At 38.0% G+C, this 23855-nt stretch overlaps 1 protein-coding gene across 1 annotated transcript; it reads right to left on the bottom strand.

Moving 5' to 3' along the window:
* Positions 1 to 5: 5 nt before the first annotated feature.
* On the bottom strand, positions 6 to 23612 carry LOC139963477 (syntaxin-binding protein 1-like). The gene is made up of 17 exons (XM_071964284.1): positions 23519 to 23612; positions 21525 to 21580; positions 19401 to 19482; positions 17453 to 17529; positions 14904 to 14982; positions 14119 to 14222; positions 13682 to 13830; positions 12948 to 13032; positions 11993 to 12225; positions 11258 to 11318; positions 10607 to 10672; positions 9652 to 9871; positions 9063 to 9172; positions 8129 to 8230; positions 7180 to 7271; positions 5870 to 6030; positions 6 to 4606 (listed from the first exon to the last, which is right to left on the bottom strand). The coding sequence occupies exons 1-17, from the start codon at positions 23544 to 23546 to the stop codon at positions 4545 to 4547; spliced, it is 1767 nt and encodes a 588-aa protein (XP_071820385.1). The 5' UTR covers positions 23547 to 23612; the 3' UTR covers positions 6 to 4544.
* Positions 23613 to 23855: the final 243 nt, after the last annotated feature.

Genomic DNA, 23855 nt, shown 5'->3' with positions numbered 1-23855 from the left:
ACCAATTGTATTTTTTTTTTTATTGTACTTATTGTATGTTCTATTCCGATTCCTACTGCATCACCAATATCCTAAAATGATTTACTATATTGCACAATTATTGGATCAAAACAACACTTAGAAATTTACTTACCATCCAAGTTTAAAACAATCAACACTTTTACGTGCATCATATGTTTTTCTGACATGTAGCAAAATGATCACCTAAATTTTTTGCATACTTCTACTTCCGAGAAACATTAATTTCCATACAACTTTTCTCAATTTGAACTACTGGTAGGGCGAGGGAAAAGGGTGATGTAGAATATGGGGTGGGTGGGTGGGTGGGTAGCTAGCAATATAGTAAGTAAACTGCAAACTGATAACAATGCGCAATGTCGAAACCTTAAAACATTTGCCCCAATGATTATCAATTCAACATATTTAGTAATACCAGGGGTAACATTTCTTTGGTGACACATGAAAAATGTCTGACAAACTGAGGTTAATTCTGAATTTGATGCGTTAAATTGTGCTCTTCTTATTTGTTTTTACTTTCTTCTTCTTCTTCCTTTTGTTTGGGGGGAAGGGTAGGTAGTCGTTACCTATTGGCATCTCAGTAGCACCAGACTATCATCAAAATCTGATATATCCCTGTTATCATTGATTCTAAAAAGAAACTGCACCTTTGGTGGGATGCTTTCAAATAAGCCAAGACATTTATTCAAAACAGATCTTGAGAAGAAAAGTCCTCAGCTTTAAAAAATAACATATGAAACAGATTTAGGATCCTAAAGATATCATATGAAAGGATGATACTAAACACTACCTCGACAGCCATTCAAAGGGAAAACAAAAGGCAAAAGGCCCCCCCCCCCCAAAAAAAAAAAGTGGGAATAAGATGTCAACAGTAGGCAGTGATTGGGGTTGAAACACTAAATGAATACATGTTTTTACATTTCTTAGACCTAGACCAATTCGCACTTCTCAAGATAAGTTTACACGGTCAACTACTGATATACAAACACAAGTGAATCTCACTTAATGCTCCCCTGTTCCCAACACTTATTGCCATATTAAAATTAGCATAACCCCACCGGTAACCTCTGCCACAGGCCATGTACAACGTTAACAAAAAAGAACCCTCTGCACATGCAAATATATATAGTTATTGTAACAAATCTTTGATTATTAAAAAGTTTTCAACAATTGATGGACACTAACAATATACCATAAGCTGTAAGCACTATCACAAAATATCTCGCTAACCCTATGTTTTTGATTAATAGTATAAGAAATGTTGTCGTTTTATACTTGTATGTGCTGACATGTTATTAATGATGCAGTTTCGATCGTTCTATTTTCCGCAAAAAGCCATTCTTTTTCATAAAATATATAAAATGAAAACCAAAATAATGACAAAAGTATGAATTTGTCAATTCTCAGAAATGAAAGCACATACAATTTAATGGGCTGCAAGGATATATAATATGATCAAATTAAGCCCATTTCGTGCTGGAAATCTACATTACGAAGAAACTGACTTTACACCAATTTCTTTTCTAAAGATTATTAAACTATGGAGTAAGAATTGTTCACACTCGTTAAATCGTTCAGTTAGAACTCGTCAAACAGGCCATGTCACAGAGTAACAACTGTAAGATCGACAACCCACCCGTAAAATGCGTAAATCAACACTGGATATTTCATACGAGACATGAAATTTGATACAGAAAACCTTTGACATTTCTTTGCACACAAACAATAACCCTTGCTTGACCTTTCGTATGTCATAGTCATAAGCAGGCCATTCATGTTCGGATTCTAAATCAATCGACGCATGCTAGATCAACCATGTGATTTCATGCAAAGTTTTATTTCCAACTAAGCACACTAAAATGGCTTGTGAAATACTGAAACTCTGTAATATTTTAGCAAAATGGAACTTTGACTACTCGGTCTCAACCAATTGTGCAAAGGAACGAGCTGCTTTTTCACAGTGCTTTCACAGCGTGTACAATTGTAATTCACGATTTTAAGTTTGTCTCAGTTTACCTGACCTGCAACTACAACATGACACACATGTATATCTGAAAGCACGAACATGGCCTTTTCTTCAACCGTGACACCTACTTACGCCCCCCCCCCCCCACCTCTTACTCCTATTCTAATTTCCTTCGTCTGTAGGCTATATTTCTATAACACATATATCAGGCACATTTAAGCTTCTTCCCCCACAAAGACATCTGTTAAATGACAACGAAAACAAATATAATGTATTGCTTTTCAATTTTTACCCAATGATAAACCTGGGACAAACTTAAATATCAATTTCAGTTTTCTCTAAATTACTAACTATTTACAACCAATTTTTTTTATAATAATTTTTCCTAATATTTTTCTCCTTTTCTGCTTTCTATCCTACATTTTACTTAAAATGATACACTAAATATCAACACCAGCAGCCTTTAGACATAATATGCTTTCTTGTAGACCTTTTACCTGTAATATCATTTACAACAATATGAATATTCAAATCTTTGAACTGATTCTGTTTTGTGCAGCTAAATTACATTCGATCGATATATTGGCGGCAGCAAACATATTCAAACACTGTAAATCCTTTAGGTATGTTTACAGGACACACTGACTTTAATGTAAAAGAATGAAAATGAAGACGCTCATCATTGTTTTGTTTATCTGTAGAGGCTACCGTGACGCTGACAAAATGTCTGACAACTACAAAAATGCCCATTTCTAATTTCATGATTATTTATGAGTCATCACAACTGACCCAGCCTGTTGCGGACAATTTTTTCTATACTGTAGTGTTATGTCCCGCTTCAGAGCACTCGTATTGTCAGTACGAGCAGTATGAATATCATGTTTCTATCAGATCGAGGTTAGGAACTGTTTGTACTGACAATATCAGTGCTTTGAGAGCATGATATTGGAGTAGAGTTTAGACAGGTTAGGAAACAGGCTGTTTAGACAGCATTAGGATATTGTCCCAACTGGCTGACCCAGCCAGTTGGTATAATTTCCAAGTGCTAATACCACTTTATACTGTCCTGTCATATCATGACATATACTGACAGTACAAACAGTTCCTAACCTTTAAATTCTGACAGAAACAAGGACATTCATACTACTCATACTGTCAGTATGAGTGCTTTGAAGCAGGGCATGAAAGTACAGTATAGAGAGAATTGTCTCAAATTGTGAATTTACATTGTGTAACATTTTCCAGTTAATATAAGACATTTAAACTGCTTAAAACCAGGTCTTCAGAGAGAATGCAACATTTATCAATTTCTTCACATAAAAATCAGTGTGTCCCTATTTGTTTAAGAAGAAAATTGCAAATAAGGAGAAGTTAAGCTGGAGAACATATTACTGCTGATAACTGATTCTCTAAGGAAAATAAAATGTTAAAGCCATCATATTGTTTGCTTCCGCTTAAAAGTTATTTTCATCATCGAGATATATAGTACCATGTGTGCGATAGATTTTGAATGAAAGGTGCCTGCCAAAGAGAATCACACACGTTGCCTGTCTTAGTTAAATTATTCCACCCCTTTGTGCTTTTTTTTCACAAAATATGTATCTCTTATTCCACAAAATATGTATCTATCTGTCCATTAGTGGGTGCCTCTGTCATCTACTAAAAGGCTCAAGAAAAATACCATTTTAGTTTAGATTGTCACCAGCACAAACATGCACTAAACTATTTTTCCCCCTTTTTTTCAGAGGACAGATCTAACAATTCAGCCTCAAATTTGCCTGTATCTTATGGAAACATTAAGGTGCCATCCAAATGTAAAGATGTTTTGTAAATAAAGCAGCGATTTTCAGGAAGTTGATTAATCATGCAGTTAATATACTAACAATTGCAACAAAATGAAAAAAAAAAATCTGAAAAATCCAAATAAAAGTGATGAATTCAACATTGTGAGCTGCCCAAATTATTATTGATAAATTTGAACAATTTGCAGCCAAATGATAAAACTGATCACTTAGCAAATCTCAGCCATTCAATATTTCGCAGCAAAATGACCAGTTACGGCAAAATTCCAGAAAAAAAGATCTTTACATTTGAATGGCACCTTAACTCTCCCATAGTGTCTATCCTTTTGCACACAAAAACCAGCCACATGTGCAGTAATAGGTCCTTCTACCTTAACTTCCAAATGCAATTTACTTATTAAACTGAGCCATTGATCCATCAAATGACATCATTCTTGAAAACCCATAAAATAGAAAATGCAGACCAATTTTACAATTTTTCTGTCATAAATTTCAGAATGGCTCTTTTTTTCATTTTCCAAAATTTAAAATTACAAACAATACATCTGTAAATAGATTTATATACAAGCATATGGAAGTTAAACAATGTACAAAGAAAAAGGTACACAAATAATTTTTTTTGTTTTTTTCGTTGGAGTTTTTCTTGACAGCGGTATAACCATGAACAATTGTGTACGGATTAACATCATATGATCATCACTATGAGGAATGGATTAGCCTAATACCTTCTTCGGTCTCTCCAGATATCACCCCGATGTCTAACTCTCCAGATCGCGAACATCGCTCAGGAATGCCTCTGGCGTCAACAGGTGTGTGGAGCCTTGAAAATTAAAGAGAGAACAAACCGCTGACAAACCACTGACAAACTGTTCATCTACTGTATTGGAATACATATCTAAGTTATACAGCCTGAAATTTCGATTTTGATTATTTCCAAAGGAAAAAAAAACGAAAAGAATAACGAAAACAGACCGAGGAGGACGACATTTAAAGTAGACGGACAACTTAATTGGACCACAGAACAAAAAAGAAAAGAGTCAAATTGGTGACAGAACGAAGGACAGTGAGATGAAATTGAAGCAGGAGATGCCTAGAAACCTGCAAAAATTACTTAAATTTCAGTATTTAAAATCAAGAGAATCATCAGTGACTCCCAATTATAACGAGGTTGCAAAGACCGGATATCTCGTTTTCTTCAGAGATGCATATTTATTTGATTTCATGAGATTTGCATCCGCTCTTCGACATCTTCACGATGCAGGAAAAGGTAAAAGGTTACAATGAAACACCAATGAAAGGAATGGCTGTGCATATTGTAGAGATCTAGTGAGTAACTTTCCCCTTGTATCAATCCAGGCAATATGGTAGAAAGTGCCTACCCAATGCACAAATGAAAGGAATGACCTCGCATATTGTAAAGATATTGTGAGTGAATTTCCCCTTGTACCAATCCAGGCAATTAGGTAGTGCCTACCCAATGCTAGTCTCATATATTTATCAAAGTCATTTGTTTCACGACAGACCCTTTTAAGAAAGTAATGACAACATACTTGGATGTGAAGGTCAGAGGAGAGGATCTCGGATAACTGCTCCCAACTTCATGAAAATGAGACAGTATGCTACACGGGAACCTATCTATTGTTAACCCCATGTACTGTTTAAAGTTAGTTACTTGACAGCTGCAAATCCCCATTAAGAAGTCCACATTTCCAACCACCCCTCAACTCCCCACCCCCTCAACTCCCCCCCTGCCTACCTTGCTTTCATCCACTAGTACCAGAGAGCCACCCATGTACCTCTAACTATTATTTACTGTCCTACTGAACACTCTACCTCAACTTCTCCACATACACACACACCTTACACACAGCAAGAATGTAAATACCTACCGACGTAAACTTTCACATCTCCAACCCCCCCCTCACCTCCCTCAACCCACCCCCACTGCCTACCTTGCTTTCATCGACTAGTGCCAGAGAGCCACCCATGTACCTCTAACTATTATTTACTGTCCTACTGAACACTCTACCTCAACTTCTCCACATACACACACACCTTACACAGCAAGAATGTAAATACCTACCGACGTAAACTTCCCAGTTCTTCTTGGAGCTCTCCTTGGAGACCTCTGCAGCAGCCCTCATCTCAGAGTAGCTAACCCCTCCCAGTACGAATACGATGAGACGAGGCCCACTCTTCCTGTCCAGGGTATTCTTGTCTTTGTGCCAGTGGCCATACCGAGCACTGAGATTGAAGAACGGTAAACGTTAACGTATACAATGACAGGGATGTGCCCAGGATTTCCTGAGTGCCGGGTATACTGATCACTGTCCTGGGGGAGGGGTCTAAGGGGAGGGGTGACATTTTTCGATCTTTGAAGTTGTATACAGAGCTAGTGTAGTTTGAGACTGCATGCTGCAGATTAAAGCCACGCCTACTCCATATCTCCGCACCTGTGTTTACGTGAATTTGACAAATGGGGGGAATCGAGGATACATGTGGCCCAATTTATGTTGAATATAATGTTACGGATGTCGGGATTTGAGATGATAATAGTGCTGGGCGGGATTCACAATTTTTAAGACAGTGCTGGGCGGTAATTTTTAGTGCTGGGCGAGGCCACCCAGTGCGGGCACATCCCTGCAAAGATTCTGTCCTATGTAGAACTTACCAGACATGTGGGCAAATGTGTTCATTTGCATAGAGTCTATCATGCTCAAATTTATTGCTTATAAGATAGAAACTGGGTCTGTCTTCTACAGCTCAGCTTGGGGACAGTTTTCTAAATACTTGTACTTCTCTGTCCCATTTTCAAAGCACTTGAACTGACAGTATCAATATCTCCTTTCTCTTAATTAGTGTTAAGCTTCAAAGTGCTCAAATCCTTTCAAATCCTGAAAATATTATATGGCTGCCTGTTTCTTAACACTTCCCTTAAAAACCGAACGGCTTCTTTCGAATAAAATAATCTCCTCGAAAATAGAATAGATGGATTCTCCAACCGATGTACGGCCACTTTTCACAAATAAAAAAGAATAACATTCTTTTGACACATTTTACATCATTCTTCAAATTCAGAACTATACACACATATTTGAAACACAAATTTCCCGATGGAAATTCTACATGTTTCATTTCTAGCCTATACTCCTTTAGTCAAACCCCTAAAGCACAGAAGAAATAGTGACCTTTCAATAAATATATACAATGATGACTTTGTATGGCGCTTACCCGACAGTCAGCTTTCACAGTCGATAAATTTTGGAAACCTTTCATACTTTGATGATCATGATGTATTTTTTTTATGTTGTTGTTTGTTTAAGACTTGCTCTTTAAAACAGCTTGACATCTGGAAATAAGTTACCATTGCCCAATTTAAGAGCGAAGACTCACCTTCTTGCCGCAGCCCCTCCGTAGGAAGTAGAGTTGGTTCTGCCCGACAGATACGGGTACAGCTTGGCATCGAGGGTGTCGCTGATGGCGTACTATCGACAGACAGACACACAAAAAGTTTACTTAAAATCAGACACGGGGGGGGGGGGGGGGGGAAATGAAACATTTCTATCCAGCACAAACATCAGCCTGTACACAGCAGTGTACACTGAGTAAGAAAAAGTTTACATAAATCAGGCGCTGGTGTAAATGAAACATTTATGTAACGGCTCGATGCCCAGAATTAAGCCTGTAAGTTAACTAATGTGTGCTGCATTTCAGGAATTTGCCAGTAGAAACTTGATATTTGCCAGCTTCATATTCTAAGCACTTTTTTTTTTAAACCAGTGGCTAAAAGTGTGAAATTTCAGGCCAGACAATACTGAAAAAAAAATGGTGGAGGGGGGGGGGAAGGGACCAATGAAAAACTCATCCAATATATAATATGTGTTTTTACAAAAGTGACAGAAGGTATCAACAAAATGTGTAAACTAACAGGAGGCACATGAAAATACTCAGGAAGTTATTCTCAAATCTTACCGGTTTTATCTTACTGGTTTCGAATTAAGTCGAGAAATAATCCACACAAGAAACGAACGAAGTAGTCACTTTAATTGGTAGAATGAGAAGGAAGGGCATTGACCGGAGGGGCAAGTACTAAAGGGCACACAGTTTTAAAAGGTTACCAGTTCGTTATAGGCATGGTAAAACGAGAGTGCTTAAGTCGTGGGTGGACAGGTAAGCGAGGAGCAAAGTAAATTTAAAAATTCTTAAACTCTTATCAAGCTCACCTCCATGAGATCTTTCAGTACTAATGTCCATCTTGACAGTTGGTAAGTGAGGGTAGTAAGGTTGTGGGGAGACAGGTAAGCAAGTAAATTTATATTTCTTAATCTTTTATCAAACTTACTTCCATGAGATCTTTGATGACTGGCGTCCATCTTGACAGCTGGTATGTGTTTTCTGTGATACGCTCCTTACGTTCCACCTGCCTGGGACGCCTGGCCTTCGACTACGGACAAAGGAATAAATACTTGCTTTAAATTCCAGGCTTTGAAAACCAAAATCCAATGTTGTAGTAGTTTGTCTGATATTATTATTTTTTTTAAGACCAAACATATCAAACATAATTGGTATGTAAATAATGTTGTAAACTGATGACCTCTCTGTACAGTACATATGAATTCAAATTCACCTTGTTTTTAAATTCTTACTTACTTCTTAGTAATTTATTATGTATACATCTGGATCTCATCTGGATATGTCATTGAAATTTCAAAATAAGATTTCACAAAAACTATGAAATATATTCTTCTTCAAAATATGATTTGATAACCAAATTCTAATGTTCTAGTAGTTTTTCTGCTGTTTAATTTTTTTTTTTTTAGGGCCAAACATATCAAACATCATTGGTATGTCTGATGTTGTAAAATGATGACCTATTTTGTACAATACATATGAATTCAAAGTAACTTTTTTTTTTACTTCTTAGTAATTTTATGATGTATACTAGAACTCCTAAGGCTCTGATCTGAATTGTCATTGATGTTTCAAAAATTGATGTTACAAAAATATGAAACATTATCTTCTTCAAAGAGCACATGCTTCATGCACATGGGGATTAAGAGAGCTTCAAATCTGGTGTGGACATAACAAGCATAAAAACACATCTATTTGCTGTTTAAGAGATTCAATCCAAGAGAGATATATTGAACTGACACAGTGTTGCATGCACAGAAAGCAAACTGACAAACTCAAAGCAACAACTTTTTCAGTTTTTTATTCAACAGTTGTCAATGTTTACTAATCAAAAAAGTAATTATAATGGAACATATCTAACTTACATCTTGGAATATTTGGACTCCGAGAAGTTTCATATTGGTCACTATCGGTCGTTCTGGCTCCGGAATCTGGGCGTGTTGGATCAACTTGCTCAAGTTCTCTTCGCTAATACCTTCATGGGAAGAAAGAAACAGAATCCTCTTACTATCTATGGTTACCTGGACAAAATAGAAGCCACAACTCACACATGACCAGCGAGAACAGACCATATCGTTGTGTCTTGTTTAACCAAATTGTGGAGTAACTTTATTTATCATTCGGGTAATCTATCAGGCACCTTTGACTTCCACCCAAAATAATACGGTTTTTGTACTCACTATAAGACAGACACATGCCAAATATGAGCTGTGATGTAACCTATCGTGGGATATTATACAATAGGGTTCTTGTACTCGTTATGTGGAAGCCATGTGCCATATATGAGAACTGCAGAGGTTACCCTATCTTGAGATATGGTGTTTACAACTAGGGTGTCACATACAAACACAGGGGTGGGTGTGTTTTATATTCTCACTGAGGATCCCATTGTTTTTTCCATTTTTCAATTTGTTTTATCAAAATGAGAAAAATTTGCTATGCAGTAAAGCCTACCGTTTCTTCCGACTATGTAGAGGAGGATGATACGAATCTTATCGTAGGGTGATATTTTCTGGTTGAGGAGGATGGGTACAATGTTCCTCATCTGGTCTCGGATTTTGTCCCCCTCTGCGTCCGTACCGACAGCGAGGTCCTGCTCCACCTGGCAGAGTTTGTCCACGCCATTCTGGAACTGCTTCATGCAATCTTCCGCCAGACGGAGTTGAGTTGAATACTGCGGGAGTTAACAAACAGAAGAGCCCACGTGTTGATCGGGACTTTGTTGGTCGAGAGACCGTGTCGGCAACAACGGAAAGTACGGTTTAACTTAACTTAAGTAGCAGTATCGTGATAAGTTGGACACGGTGGCCCTGTGTTACCAATCTCAGAATCGCATCTTCAAAGCCGAGATCGATTTTGCAGCAATGAAAGGGAAAACGGGGTGACTAATGGGTTTGTGGCCAGATGCCAAAAAGTTTTACGTAACAAAGCTCGCTGACCGCTTGTGTAGATGTTTTAAGTTACGGTCCTTGAAATTTTTTATTTACAGAACTTCTGATAAGCATCCAAACTTCATTCAGATGTACGGATTTTGGGCTTACCCCCCAACCCCCTCCCCCCACTTTTCAAGGCCTTACAACACCTAGAAAAGAGATATTTTCTTTCCCCCTCTTCTAAGGACCAGACTTTTCTCACTTTCCAGACCGCACGGTAACCATGTCTTAGGTTATGCGCTCCACCAAGTCAGTGTTCTAGACCTCCATTGAGAATCCTGTTCTACCAAATTGATTGTTAACCAAAGATTCCATTTCCACAGAGTGGTCATAGCATACTTCAGTACTGGTTTTTCTCTCAAAAACCAATTTTTACCAATCTTTGAGCCAACAACCCAAATCAGTTATCATTTTTCAGCTAGCAGTAAAGGAATGAAAATCGATCAAATTTTTGGTCCCCTGCCCCCTTGACTTACCCCTCGAAGAACTTTTTGATACTGTGGCATTCTCTTCATCATCATGGAGAGTTCTCTCATTGTTGCCTGCAGTTAAGAAATAGAAAAAAAAGGTCACAAAAAAAAAAAAAATGTTATTGCTGATAATTTGGCAAACTTTTTTACCAAGTCTGGCAAACTGGCACATCCTTGAGAAAAAGAGGGGCAAATGTACAAATGAAAATGTAGGTCAAAAGTGGTCAAATATATGGGGGGAAAAATCAGTACAGCAATAGGCATGTTGCGACATTTTTTCACGCTCATAGTTCATAACTAAATATATGACTGTGTGAAATCCCAAAAGTGAATATTTATAAAGAACACACTTTTTTTTCAGGATGTGCTGTGAATTTGGTCCTTGAGATGGGACACAAAAAAATCCCCCAATTTTACTATTTTTTATTATAATCGCTGGTGGATAAAAAACAAGGATATAACACTTTCACAGCAATTGGCTGCACATATAAACTACACGTTAAAAAGTAATATTACGAAAGTAGATAAACGTAAAAGTTTTGATGAAAAACGTAGGAACTAAAGGCATGAACACCTTTTACAGCATCTACAAACTCACACAAATATCCATACGGCATAAAAAGCGTGCTCGAAGAAATTATTGAGGCTCGTACAAACCTTATCACCTGAACCCATCTTCTTCTCTTTTGCAAATTTCTTCAGCTTGCTGGTGATTTGTCTGTATGTAACAAAATAAAACAAGAATACATCATCACAGGGACAAGAAGCTTACAAAGTGATTCCTATTTGCATAAGAAATCTGATCCACTTTTCCAACGCAGAGTAACATTTGCTGTGATTTCCACTTAAACTAACAATGAAACATTGGTCTTATACGGTCATTGGTATAGCCCACAAATATGCTAGAAAGTCACAGCTAGAAAATCTGATACGTTCATATACTACTAGTTGTTTATTAACGATTACAATACACACGTTGACACTCGAGAACTACGCTCATACACTACAGTTGTTACTTAAGATTACAGTACATATGTTGACACTTGAGAACTACGTTCATATACTAGTTGTTTATTTAAGTTTACGGTACACACGTTGACACTCGAGAACTACGTCTACACTACAGTTGTTACTTAAGATTACAGTACATACGTTGACACTTGAGAACTACGTTCATATACTAGTTGTTTATTAAAGTTTACGGTACACACGTTGACACTTGAGAACTACGTCTACACTACAGTTGTTACTTAAGATTACAGTACATACGTTGACACTTGAGAACTACATTCATATACTACAGTTGTTTATTAAAGTTTACGGTACACACGTTGACACTTGAGAACTACGTTTATACACTACAGTTGTTTTACTAAAGATTACAGTACATACGTTGACACTTGTGCGATATGTTGATGGCGGAGTGATGTCCAGAGTTCGTCGTTCTCATCCAACAGGACTTCAGTCTCCGGTCCCGTATTGTCGGATTCGTACCGGTAGACATCGTTCTCGATTGAGAGGAGATCGTAAGCCATGGCCTGATAGGTCAGCTCGTGAAGCAGCGGTGAAACTACATCAAAGCCACGGTCAATGACAATCAATTGTGAGCGATGTTTCTCGGGACCCTACGGACAAAACAGGAAACGATCCCTTGATATTACTCTCTGATGCAGTTAATGCAGTTAATACTGACTGATGGTGACATCACGGAGCAATCCTTTGAAAATTCCACAGCATTCAGAAAGGAGAGTACAGAAGAATCATTATGAATGACATCTCACACCCCTTCCTCCGTGCCCCCCCCTCCCCTTCCACTCAATGAAATGGCTATTTAAGGATTACTACCAACTAAGAACTGAATTGATACAGCACAGGACTTCCATAAGGTCACCAGTTTGAATTCCTATGATATCCCAGTCAGTTTTAAAACTATCTTCCCTTCTGGTTTCTAGGTTGTGCTGAATGGAACTGGGGCAGGGGTAGGGAGAAATGATCACTGGTCACACATTGAACAAGATAAGTGGGTGGCAGGGTGGCAGCCCCTAGCGAAGGAACGGTCATTACACAGATTGCCACAGACATAAGCACTTGACACCTCATTTGGCAAAGCACACGATTTGTACTTATGAGGTCACCTCTGCAAATCTGTCTCGAGCCAAAAGGTTCCATGCTTTTCAAAGGTTCCCCGATAACATACAAAACATGGTGAAAATGATGCTTTAAACGATGTCATATTTATCAACAACCCTTAGTGTCTTTGAACCTTGATCAGGTGGCGGCTCCAAATTTAGAATGCCGCCATCATTGATGTAGGAATATTTTGCAATGTCAGCAGAATGGATCTTACCTCTCCCATTGTGGGTTCGTCTGCTTTGTATGCGTCTAGTTTGCTTTGAATTGCTTGTGCGACTTCCAGGTTCTTGTCGCATTCGCTGATGGTGATAAAAAACAAAATGGAGGCATCAAGTGTTAACTTCACCAACAACAAAACATTATTGTCTTACTACAAGTAAGTCGTGTCACACTCTTCAAGTTATTAACTTAAAAATTTTTCATCTGCAACACAAAACCACATTTGCTAAATGGATGGAGACTGCAGGTATTGTATTATGTCCCCCCTCCCCCTTCCTACCTCAACAGTCGTGTCACCCTCTTGAAGTTATTAAATTAAAAAGATTTCATCTGTAACACAAAACCACATTTGGTAAATGGATGTAGACCGCAGGTACTGTCTCATATTGTCCCCTTCCAACCTCCCCAGTGGTGTCAACCTCTTGAAGTTATTAAATTAAAAAGTTTTCATCTGCAACACAAAACCACATTTGGTACTTGGATGGAGACCGCAGGTATTGTCTCATATGTACCCCCCCCTTCCTACCTCCCCTGTGGTGTCACCCTCTGGAGTTATTAACTTAAAATGTTTTCATAGACAACTTGTTTGGGGTACTACTGTCTGTTGTGTTGCTGCCTTACTGACTTATTCCTTTAATTCTCTTTGTACGTCAAGATTTAATTTGCAAAAGCATCTTGAATCAAAAAGGATGATGCAGTACCTCTTTTGTTTTAATGTATTTTTGTTACCTTCGATAACGAATGGCTGGATACTCTCCAAGAGTTGCACATATTGTGGCGATCTGCTCTGCGATACGCTCTATCATGCCGGCCCTCTGCTGAGTGCGAGATGCACTGAAGAAAATGTTGAAGCTTTCGGGTGAATCCAGAGAGAAAACCTAGGAGGGAGAGCAGAGAGAGAAAGAGAGAGAGGGACAAAAAAACCTGAGATTATAACACAAAATTTAAAAAGAGAATATAAAAATTCTCTGGAATTAAACACATAATAACTGGTGACTTTCTGTTGTACTCTTCTAACTGGTTTGAATGTTTCCTGGCTGTGGGGAGGGAGGGGGGTGGGGGGCAAGTAAATGTTTGAGAATTAAGTGACCATTTATTGGAATTTCTAGCATATATGGGGGACAAATACATGCCAAAATTAATTATACAAGATTCTGTTTTCCTACCTGTGACTCATATGGAAGGAATGCAATGTTGATCTCTTTCAGCGTCTTGATGTACTTGGAGGCAGCACTCTTGCATACCTCGCTAAACAGCTGATCAGAGCAAGCTGAACCAGCGAGGGGGAAGGAAAGGGAAAAACATTAAATTGAAAACTTACATCGAGGCAGCAATCAATCAATCAATCAGTAGAGATTTATATAACGCCAAAGTCAACATAAATTGTTCAAAGGCGCTATTAGCCTTGGTCATTGGTAACTAGTCACACCTACACACCAAAGTGAGCGCAATTCAATCAATCTCTCCTGGGGCACCACAACCACGTTTCCCCAGGGGGAATTCCCATAGGGTGCTGCCAGAAATGGGCGCATGCAACTATATTTACAAGTTACCTCGCAAGTCCCCATTTATACACCTGCGTGAAGAGAGGCAATGGAGATAAAGTGCCTTGCCCAAAGGACACAAGGCAATGATCTGGCCAGGGCTGGAACCTGTAATCCCTTAACCACAACGCCCTCAAAGCTCTCTTGCATATTTCGCTAAACAGCTGATCAGAATGAGCTGGTCTGCACGTTCACATGTTACACAAATTTTGTAAAATAGACGAAGGCTCGTTAATGTACCTTTTGTGTCTTCCTTGCATACCTGGACAGAATGGTAACATGAGGGCAGCGACATACTGTACATACTGTACAGTAACACATCCCAACTGTGTTTAATATCGGAACTTCCTTTTCGGTTAAGTCTGTGCGGACTTACTATGACGATAAAGTAGAGAAACAACTCTTACCTCCCGTGAAAAATACATGGGCTACCTTGTACTGTGGGTTTAGAGGCTCCTTAAAGTCGTTGACTAATATGTTCACAGACTGTTGACAAGAATCGAGAGAATAAAATATATAAATATAAATATATAAATATACTGCCATCATTCTGAATTTGAAGTAGCTTCAAAACATTTAGAAGCATCTGTGCAGAAAACCTAAATACATTCACTGAGCCATGACCAGTCTTCTCCATGGATACCGGCCATTATACATATTACAATTATTATTCTATATTTATTTAATAGCTCATATTTAATAGCTCCATGCTCATTAACCTGTCAGTATTCTGTGCGTGTTTTTGTCCCTTCTGTTACTGCTACTTGTCATTTAGCCTCTGAAATGTCAGGCCAACTTACTTTGACACATTCTCTTACACAGGCTCTCTAGTGGATAAACAGTTTGCTAACAGTTTTATTTTATTTTGATATTCTACATTTATTTAGGCAGAACTACAGCAAGACAAATTCCACAGGTCAAATATAACACTGAATTTTACTGTACACTGTACCGGTGTACACCACACCGCACCGCAAGCCTGGAGACCACTGTACACAACAAGGTACAGTACTGTACGCTACAATGTAAACTGTACACAACAAGGTACAGTGCTGTAAGCTACGATGTAAACTGTACACAACAAGGTACAGTACTGTAAGCTACAATGTAAACTGTACACAACAAGGTACAGTACTGTACGATACAATGTAAACTGTACACAACAAGGTACAGTACAGTACTGTAAGCTACGATGTAAAACTGTACACAACAAGGTACAGTACTGTAAGCTACAATGTAAACTGTACACAACAAGGTACAGTACTGTAAGCTACAATGTAAACTGTACACAACAAGGTACAGTACTGTAAGCTACGATGTAAACTGTACACAACAAGGTACAGTACTGTAAGCTACGATGTAAACTGTACACAACAAGGTACAGTACTGTAAGCTACAATGTAAACTGTACACAACAAGGTACAGTACTGTACGCTACAATGTAAACTGTACACAACAAGGTACAGTACTGTACGCTACGATGTAAACTGTACACAACAAGGTACAGTACTGTAAGCTACGATGTAAACTGTACACAACAAGGTACAGTACTGTAAGCTACGATGTAAACTGTACACAACACGGTACAGTACTGTAAGCTACGATGTAAACTGTACACAACAAGGTACAGTACTGTAAGCTACAATGTAAACTGTACACAACACGGTACAGTACTGTACGCTACGATGTAAACTGTACACAACAAGGTACAGTACTGTAAGCTACGATGTAAACTGTACACAACAAGGTACAGTACTGTAAGCTACGATGTAAACTGTACACAGCAAGGTACAGTACTGTAAGCTACAATGTAAACTATACACAACAAGGTACAGTACTGTACGCTACGATGTAAACTGTACACAACAAGGTACAGTACTGTACGCTACGATGTAAACTGTACACAACAAGGTACAGTACTGTACGCTACAATGTAAACTGTACACAACAAGGTACAGTACTGTACGCTACGATGTAAACTGTACACAACAAGGAACAGTACTGTACGCTACGATGTAAACTGTACACAACAAGGTACAGTACTGTACGCTACGATGTAACTGTACACAGCAAGGTACAGTACTGTAAGCTACATACAATATATATATACAAACAAAAAGGGCATGACCTGTAAAGAAAGGTTTGTTGACAGTTTCTGGTCGTTTGTTGTCTGTGATGATTATGATTGATTGTTAAACCTGTAATTTTGAGTTGAGTTGACTGTGCAACATTTTGGGTGGTAAGGTAGACTACATTAACTGTGTTGCATGGTCCCTGATAGACACTGTTTAGTTACTGTGTTTCAAAGTCAAAATTGTAACCACTTTCGTTATTAAATACAATAGTCTCCAAAGCCTTAATTAAAACAGTTAAAAATTGTTACAGTGTAACAAGGGCAAATCGATCTTATATTCCGAGGGACTTTCAGGAAAAACTTCATTTTCCAGAATTTTTAAATAGTAAAAACTAGAAGTATGGGCACTTTTTCCCTTGCTTTTGGAGTTTTGACTCGAGCCCTAAGTTGCAAGTATAAATGTACCTCATGATGGCAGAATTTTATGTTACTAATTTAATAAATGATGTATTTGAAGGAACAACCTAGACCACAGAGCAAAATCAGAGAGATCTTCAATACTATTGCAAATTAAAAGAACCTTTGTACTCTTTAAACATCGCAAAGTTACTGTATGTACCATCGCACAATGTAGAATGGTCACAGGAAAGAGAAATGTCGCATGGAAATGTTATCCATTTTCTTATAGTCCACCAAAAAGTCACATCAGGAATGACGGCATTACGCAACTATTTATGTCTCGCACTAAAAACAAGTACATTTAAAATTGTGCGACAAAGAAAATGTTGGCATTGAATTTAACCGTCAATAAACGTGCATATCGACATTATTTCTGATGGTAGCGAACATTTCCCTGCCACAGGAGTCGGGGACGTGACATACCTTCTCAATCGGTTGGATAAGATAAATAGCTTCGACGTTTCTCAACGGTTCTCTCTTCTTCATCAAATCCTCCACCACTGAATGAAAACAAATCCAGAAAAGAAATAATGTCACTAAGCTACGAAGTCTTGTCTCGTTTTTGTCCATTCATGAGACAGAGAAAAGTCAGGAAGATCGGGTATCGGGAAAAGAAGTATGGAAGGGCTACATACAGGAGTATAAAGTTGTGGATTGGATATGAACATGATTATGGCAGTATGGCATGTAATATAATTGATCAAATAACAGAAAGAAAGTGGGAAGATTAACTCTCCAAATTATGATTTGAGTTGATATAGTACATACAGTACACTGCTAGGTTATGCTTACCAGCCTGTGCTGACACCACGCCCTGCATGTACGTGGGTGGGCCTTTTTATTTTGATAGATTTGGAGATACAAAGGAACCTACTTGAGACACTACTTGATATTATGCTTGAGTCCTGACAAACAATCAGCATATCAAAGTTTTACATGTGAATGCTTCTCCTTACTCTCCTTATGATTAAAGGTACAAGAACTTACTGTATATCAGGGTTTCCCTAACTTTATCCCCCCAAGAACCCCCTGTGGATGTCAGAGTTGTACACGAACCCCCAACTTTTTCGAGACACGATCTGAGTCATTATTATATACACATAACAGTGCTTCGTAAAAGATCAAGTTCATAGTTCAGTAATTTATCACATGCACGGTAAGATACTACTTTGGCAACATATGCTTATGGAAAGTGAAAACAGTTTGTCGATAGGTACGACTTTTGTACATTACTAAATTATATGATATATCAGATTTTAGTTCAACAGAAAGTACTCTAGTTTTGACTTTCAGAAACGTCTTATGAACCCCCTGGGATGGAGTCACGCACCCCTGGGGGTTCATGCACCCCAGTTAGGGAGCCCCTGCTGTAGATACTTCTTGAATAGAAAGATATGTCATATTAATAATGATGACAAATATGACACATGGCAAATCGGATACATTATGTTGAAGGTGAACATCTCAATTGCAACTACAGTAGCATACTTTTCTTGTCCTTTTGAAGCGCCCACCCATCCCCCTCACCCCCACCCAACAAAAGAAGCAAAAACATGCAAAGTTGCAAACAGTGAAAATTAGAGAAATTGTAAGATGATACACTCATCACAGCTGTAACAACTCACATCCAAACTGAACATATCTGATTAGAGTCATTTTGTTTCTTGATATTTAGTGTTTCAAGGGACAACTCATTTACACCTCTGGTTACATTCAGGTACAAAGAAGCAGGTGAAGACTAGACCTTCATACAAAATCAACAATAAAGTATAAAACCACAAATATATATATGTCAAAAGATGGTTAAATTGCCTAGAGTTCATTGTTCCAAATTAAACAGTCAACAATGGTTTGTTTCTCTTTTCTCTCCCGTTTAATCCTTTCCACAATATTTCTGCTTTAGCAAGATACTATTAAGAATATACATTCTGTAATCCACCGACAATACTACTACACAAAATATTTGCCTTCTTAATTTGGCTGAATACGAGAAAATAATTTATGCGGTTGTTCTCAATGATTGTAAAGTATCAAATTATGTTAAGGAGGATGGGGGGGGGGGGTTGGGGGAGGGGTTTGCAGGCCAAAGTAAACAGTGTAACGTAGAGACTTTTATTGCATCACACTATTTGACAAATACCTATAGTACAAATACCTACAGTATAGTACTTGCAAGTCAGTCAGTCAAAGATGGAGCTGTTCCTAAATTACTGTACAAACGAGTGTTGGAACATGGTTAATCCTTGGTTGCTTGCAGAATGCTACTAATTGTCAGGGACGGGTGGAGTGTTTAATTAGGTTTGGGTGGTACAGTCTTGTTAATTACTGTTAATTATCATTTCATAATTAATATCTCCCTTCCGTGACTTACGTGTGATACCGGCTTCTGTGATGGTCTTCATCTTGCAACATGATGAAATTATTCTCATGCTGAGATTGTCCACCACCAACACCTAGAGACAAAAAATAGGACAGATGTGTTACTATGGTGACTGGACGTAATTCTCTGCATATATCTAGACATACAGTAGAGTCCACATATATACTAATTTACATGTACAGTTGGCACTTACCACAGGACAGGACAACATGACTAAGCTTTTTTTCTCTCTCATTGTATCAGCCCTTTTGCATGTCAACACATACTGATTGTACAGTTGGATGGATAGATCTGTGGAATTTACACTGCACCTTGGCTGTGCTGTAAAGGTGCATAGTGTGGCTTCAATACTAATTTCCATATGAATATATAGTCTGCATGTCTGCAATTTAGACACAGTATAACCATAGTGTGAGTTGCGAGGAACCAGGTAAGCGAAGAAGCAATGTGAACACAATGTTAATGGGTTTTCTATCTTTTTTACTGTGTAATCAGTTTTTCCATGGAAAATCATTAAGTCTCAACTAAAGTGTAATAATGTAACCCATTCCAATTTGAATGTACAGGACCAAGTACTGTTACCAGGAATTTAAAAGTTGTTTCCTTTGCAAATGCTTGAGTGCGCTCAGCAAAACATGCGTCCCTACAGTCCATGAAAACATAGACTTTAAAATAACTCTACTAGTACCGCACTGTACTTAGTTAATATAATGACTTGTGCGCAACGGAAGCCTATAGGGATAGGTCTATAATGTGCACACGAAAAGAAAAAAATCAAATGATGAAAGCTGTAAGTAGTATACTACTGTCAAATTTTAAAGCAGGAAATTTATTTTGCCAATCAGATCACAGGAAATTTGGAAATGTATCATTGACTATATTTAGCATGAAAATCTCTGTAATGGAAATGCTGTTAACTCTGTACTTTGGGGTTGGAAGAAATTTTGGCTCTTTCGAGAAGTTTTTTCCAAAAGAAAGAAAGATGTTCATTCAAAATTGTGTTTTGTAATGTTTTGCATAGGCCTAGCTGTGAGTGTGTGTACTTGGGGTTTGTTCCCCCCCCCCTGAAAAAAAAGTTTGTGCCTGCAGCCACTGGCTAAAAGATTGGGTCCCAGACGCAGTCTTGCGTTCATAATACAGGGTTTTTGTTAAGAAATGAAGTAGGTGGGTCAAGTTGAAAAGTAGGCGGGACTGTCTGTATGCGGACATGGGGGAGGGGTCTAAGGGGAGGGAGTCCCCCTCCCCTTTGCCGGAAAATTGCAATTTAAAAAGTCTCTAGATGCAAAATGGTGCAATATACAGTTGTTTGGTCAATGATATTGCCCCCTCCCAATCACCCCTTTCTTCTGTCCCATTTTTCTTTTTTTCTCCTGATTTTTTTTATTAACACTCGGGTCATGGAGCCTAGGGAGGTAGCTATGCCACTGAACCGAACTTAGCAAGGGTGTGACGCACTTGCTGCATTAAATGAAGTGCGATCATAACAAAATCATCATAGGTCTACGGTACCTACAAAGTGAGTACGATTTTACTGCCAAAAAATACCCAACTAGGTCTGTGATAGAACCTTCTGTTTTTTATTCAGCTTTTATCTCTGTTGAGCAACAATTTGTATGTCAAGAGAAGCCCTTTGCCTACCTCTACTCTCACCCACCCCTCGGCCTCATCTCCTCGACCATACTACTAATGTTCAACTTCTTGTAGTTTTTACCAACAGTTAACTGCTGTTACAGTTTCAATCACACTTGACCTGGTTGTGGGTATTTATTCCTCTCGATTTTTTTCGTCATTTTTTTTTTAAATTTAAATTTAAATTTAATTTTTTTTTTTTTTTTTTTTTTTTTTTTTTTTACTGAGCGTTGCAAAGTAGCCGGGTCATGTACATGCAGTAAGCAGGTCATTTGACCCGGGTCCCGGCTACTAACGAAAACCCTGCAATAATGCTGAGATAACCTGTAAAATGCTTTGTGCAATCTAGTGCCGAGTGTATTGCATTTTCCGTTTGCCAAAGCTAAATTTCTGCTCGCCGATGGCGAGTTTGTGACCCATTTATAATACGAATGTCTTTAAAAGAGTTAACCACTGAACAGAAAAAATGAAGAATAAGCTACTCACCCTCCATTTGCTACTTTTTTTGTCAGCCAAGGGGTAAAGAACATCCCTTAGTATACCTTAATGGGGAAAAATAAAAAAAAACAGAAACATAAAATGAAACCAATATTGTCAGCCTTGAAGTATCAAAATGGATATAATTTGCATTTCTTAATATCCCTGCCATTACTGGACCAAACTGTTTAAAAGTTGAGAAGGTTGCAAACATTGAGAGAGATGATTTCTTTCTGAATGTGGGCAAAAAACTTTTGAACACAAATATAAACTGCATCATAGTAAGTGATATCCACATAGTAAATGTTAACATTTTACTTCAAAATGTTATCTTATTCATTACTTTTGCATTAAAATGATCTTAGAAAAAAAAAGGGACAGAAAATTCTTAAATTAACTTTAATTTATATGACTACATAATATACCTATACTGTATTAGTTGTAGCTCATTGGCACCCACCAGGACTCTAAAGGAGTTCTGCACTCCAGAGCACAAATTGTGAACCAGAGAATAGCTAATTATGATGCTAATTGTGCGAAACTGGAACTCGTTGCAAAATAATCACAGGGAACTTTCTTTTAATACTTCCTCAAATATTTAAAATGCATGTGCAAGTATTATCATTCATCAAAGGCTCTGCAACCTCCATAGTTTTTTTGACATCTGACACATCAAAAAGCTACCCCCCCCCAGAGTTACCTGCACATATTGAAACCTCATTCAGAGAATACTGTGCATTAAATCAAGAATGTTCCAAATGCAGAGTATCCAGGCTACAACTTGAGCCGAAGAGTTAAATGATCTGAAGTGATTTCTGGTTATTATGTCTGTAGTGTAGTTACAGAAGGGGGAACAACATTTTACTGATTTACAGTAGGCTCTTTGTGATACACACATACATAATCCTCATATGACAGATTGCATTGTAAAACAACACTGGTTTATTAGCAGACTGCACACTTTGTGGGTTAGTGTGTACTGTTCTTTTCCAACAATCGACTATAACTGTAACAAATGTTAACAACTAAGAATACAAAAGTAACATTGGGAAGTTTAAATATTTAATCTAACCTGCAAGAAACATTATGGAGTACTTTTCATCACTATCGTGTACTTATTATTTTTGAGTTAGTTTGCTTAAATATTAATTGAACTGTTTTGTGTTATATAAAGAAAGAAAGAATATCCCCAAGTTATACAATGCCACAGGTCCAGGGACCATGTTTAACTCCTCAAAGAACAACCACATGGATTTTCAGTTGTATTTCACTCATTAGTCGTATATGCACAATGCACAAATTAACTTATGGCCTAACTTAAGCTGGCCTAGGATAATTAACTCAAAAGTATGACTAATAAACTTAAAAGTCTGAAGCACATCATCAACCTCACAATGCTACAAGTTTAGCAATGCAGACCATGAGCAGCTAGCCAGTAGCCTAACTTGTGCGCCCATAATACCAGTAGTAACTAATACAAAGTTAGGGGAAACACTAGGCCTATGTCGACATAGGCCCTGCCTTAGACTAGAGATAGTCTATAGGCCTATGTACCTAAGTTACTTTGCTATGACTTAGCTATAGACACACGGTTCTTAAACTAGAAAGCTCAATCTTATGGTGAAGTGTGATAACCAGTGCCCTAACATCCCTAAAGTGAGGGCTGCGCATCACTTTCCTGGGACAAACTTTAGGTTAGGCTTGGTCATAAGTTACGAAGCTAGAACTTGTAGAAGGCCTAGGTTTACAACAATCCTATAGTATATTATCGGCCTAACAGCGGTTGTACTATACATAGGCCCATTAGTATTACGCACTGTGATCGATATCTCATGTACGATACACAAATTGCGAACTATAACTGCGTTATTCCCAACTTAAAAACTAGCTGGCTAGTGATTTACGAAGAACTGTTTCAATTTCACAATTAACATGGGATGTAAAATTTCATTTTTCAACTGTCATGAATGGTATATTGCCTGGCAGAGTATTGTAAAACTTACGTTGCTCGACCACCGCCTTCAGCGCCATCTTTACTTGTACGATTTCTTGGCGTCTAATGCATTATGGGATTGATATTATTAAAATCCACTGCATTGCACTAAGGTCATTTCAACAATCGTATCATAGGCAGTTCTTATTTGTAATACTTTCGAGTGACGTCAAGCAATGAATCGACCTAAATTGTGGCGTATGCGATGTTGCTTCTGCAAATAGGACATGAGGGCTTTACGATCGATTTTATGACTCATTAATATGAAATGGGAATAAGTTACTTCCCAATGATGGATTCAGTAACGTTGGCTCACGGCTTACAGAGTTGATTATATATAGGCTATG

Source organism: Apostichopus japonicus, chromosome 22, assembly GCF_037975245.1.
Source record: "Apostichopus japonicus isolate 1M-3 chromosome 22, ASM3797524v1, whole genome shotgun sequence".
Classification (NCBI taxonomy): Eukaryota; Metazoa; Echinodermata; class Holothuroidea; order Aspidochirotida; family Stichopodidae; genus Apostichopus; species Apostichopus japonicus.
Note: the sequence above shows the minus strand (reverse complement) of the source record. Positions and strands in the feature narration are given on the sequence as shown.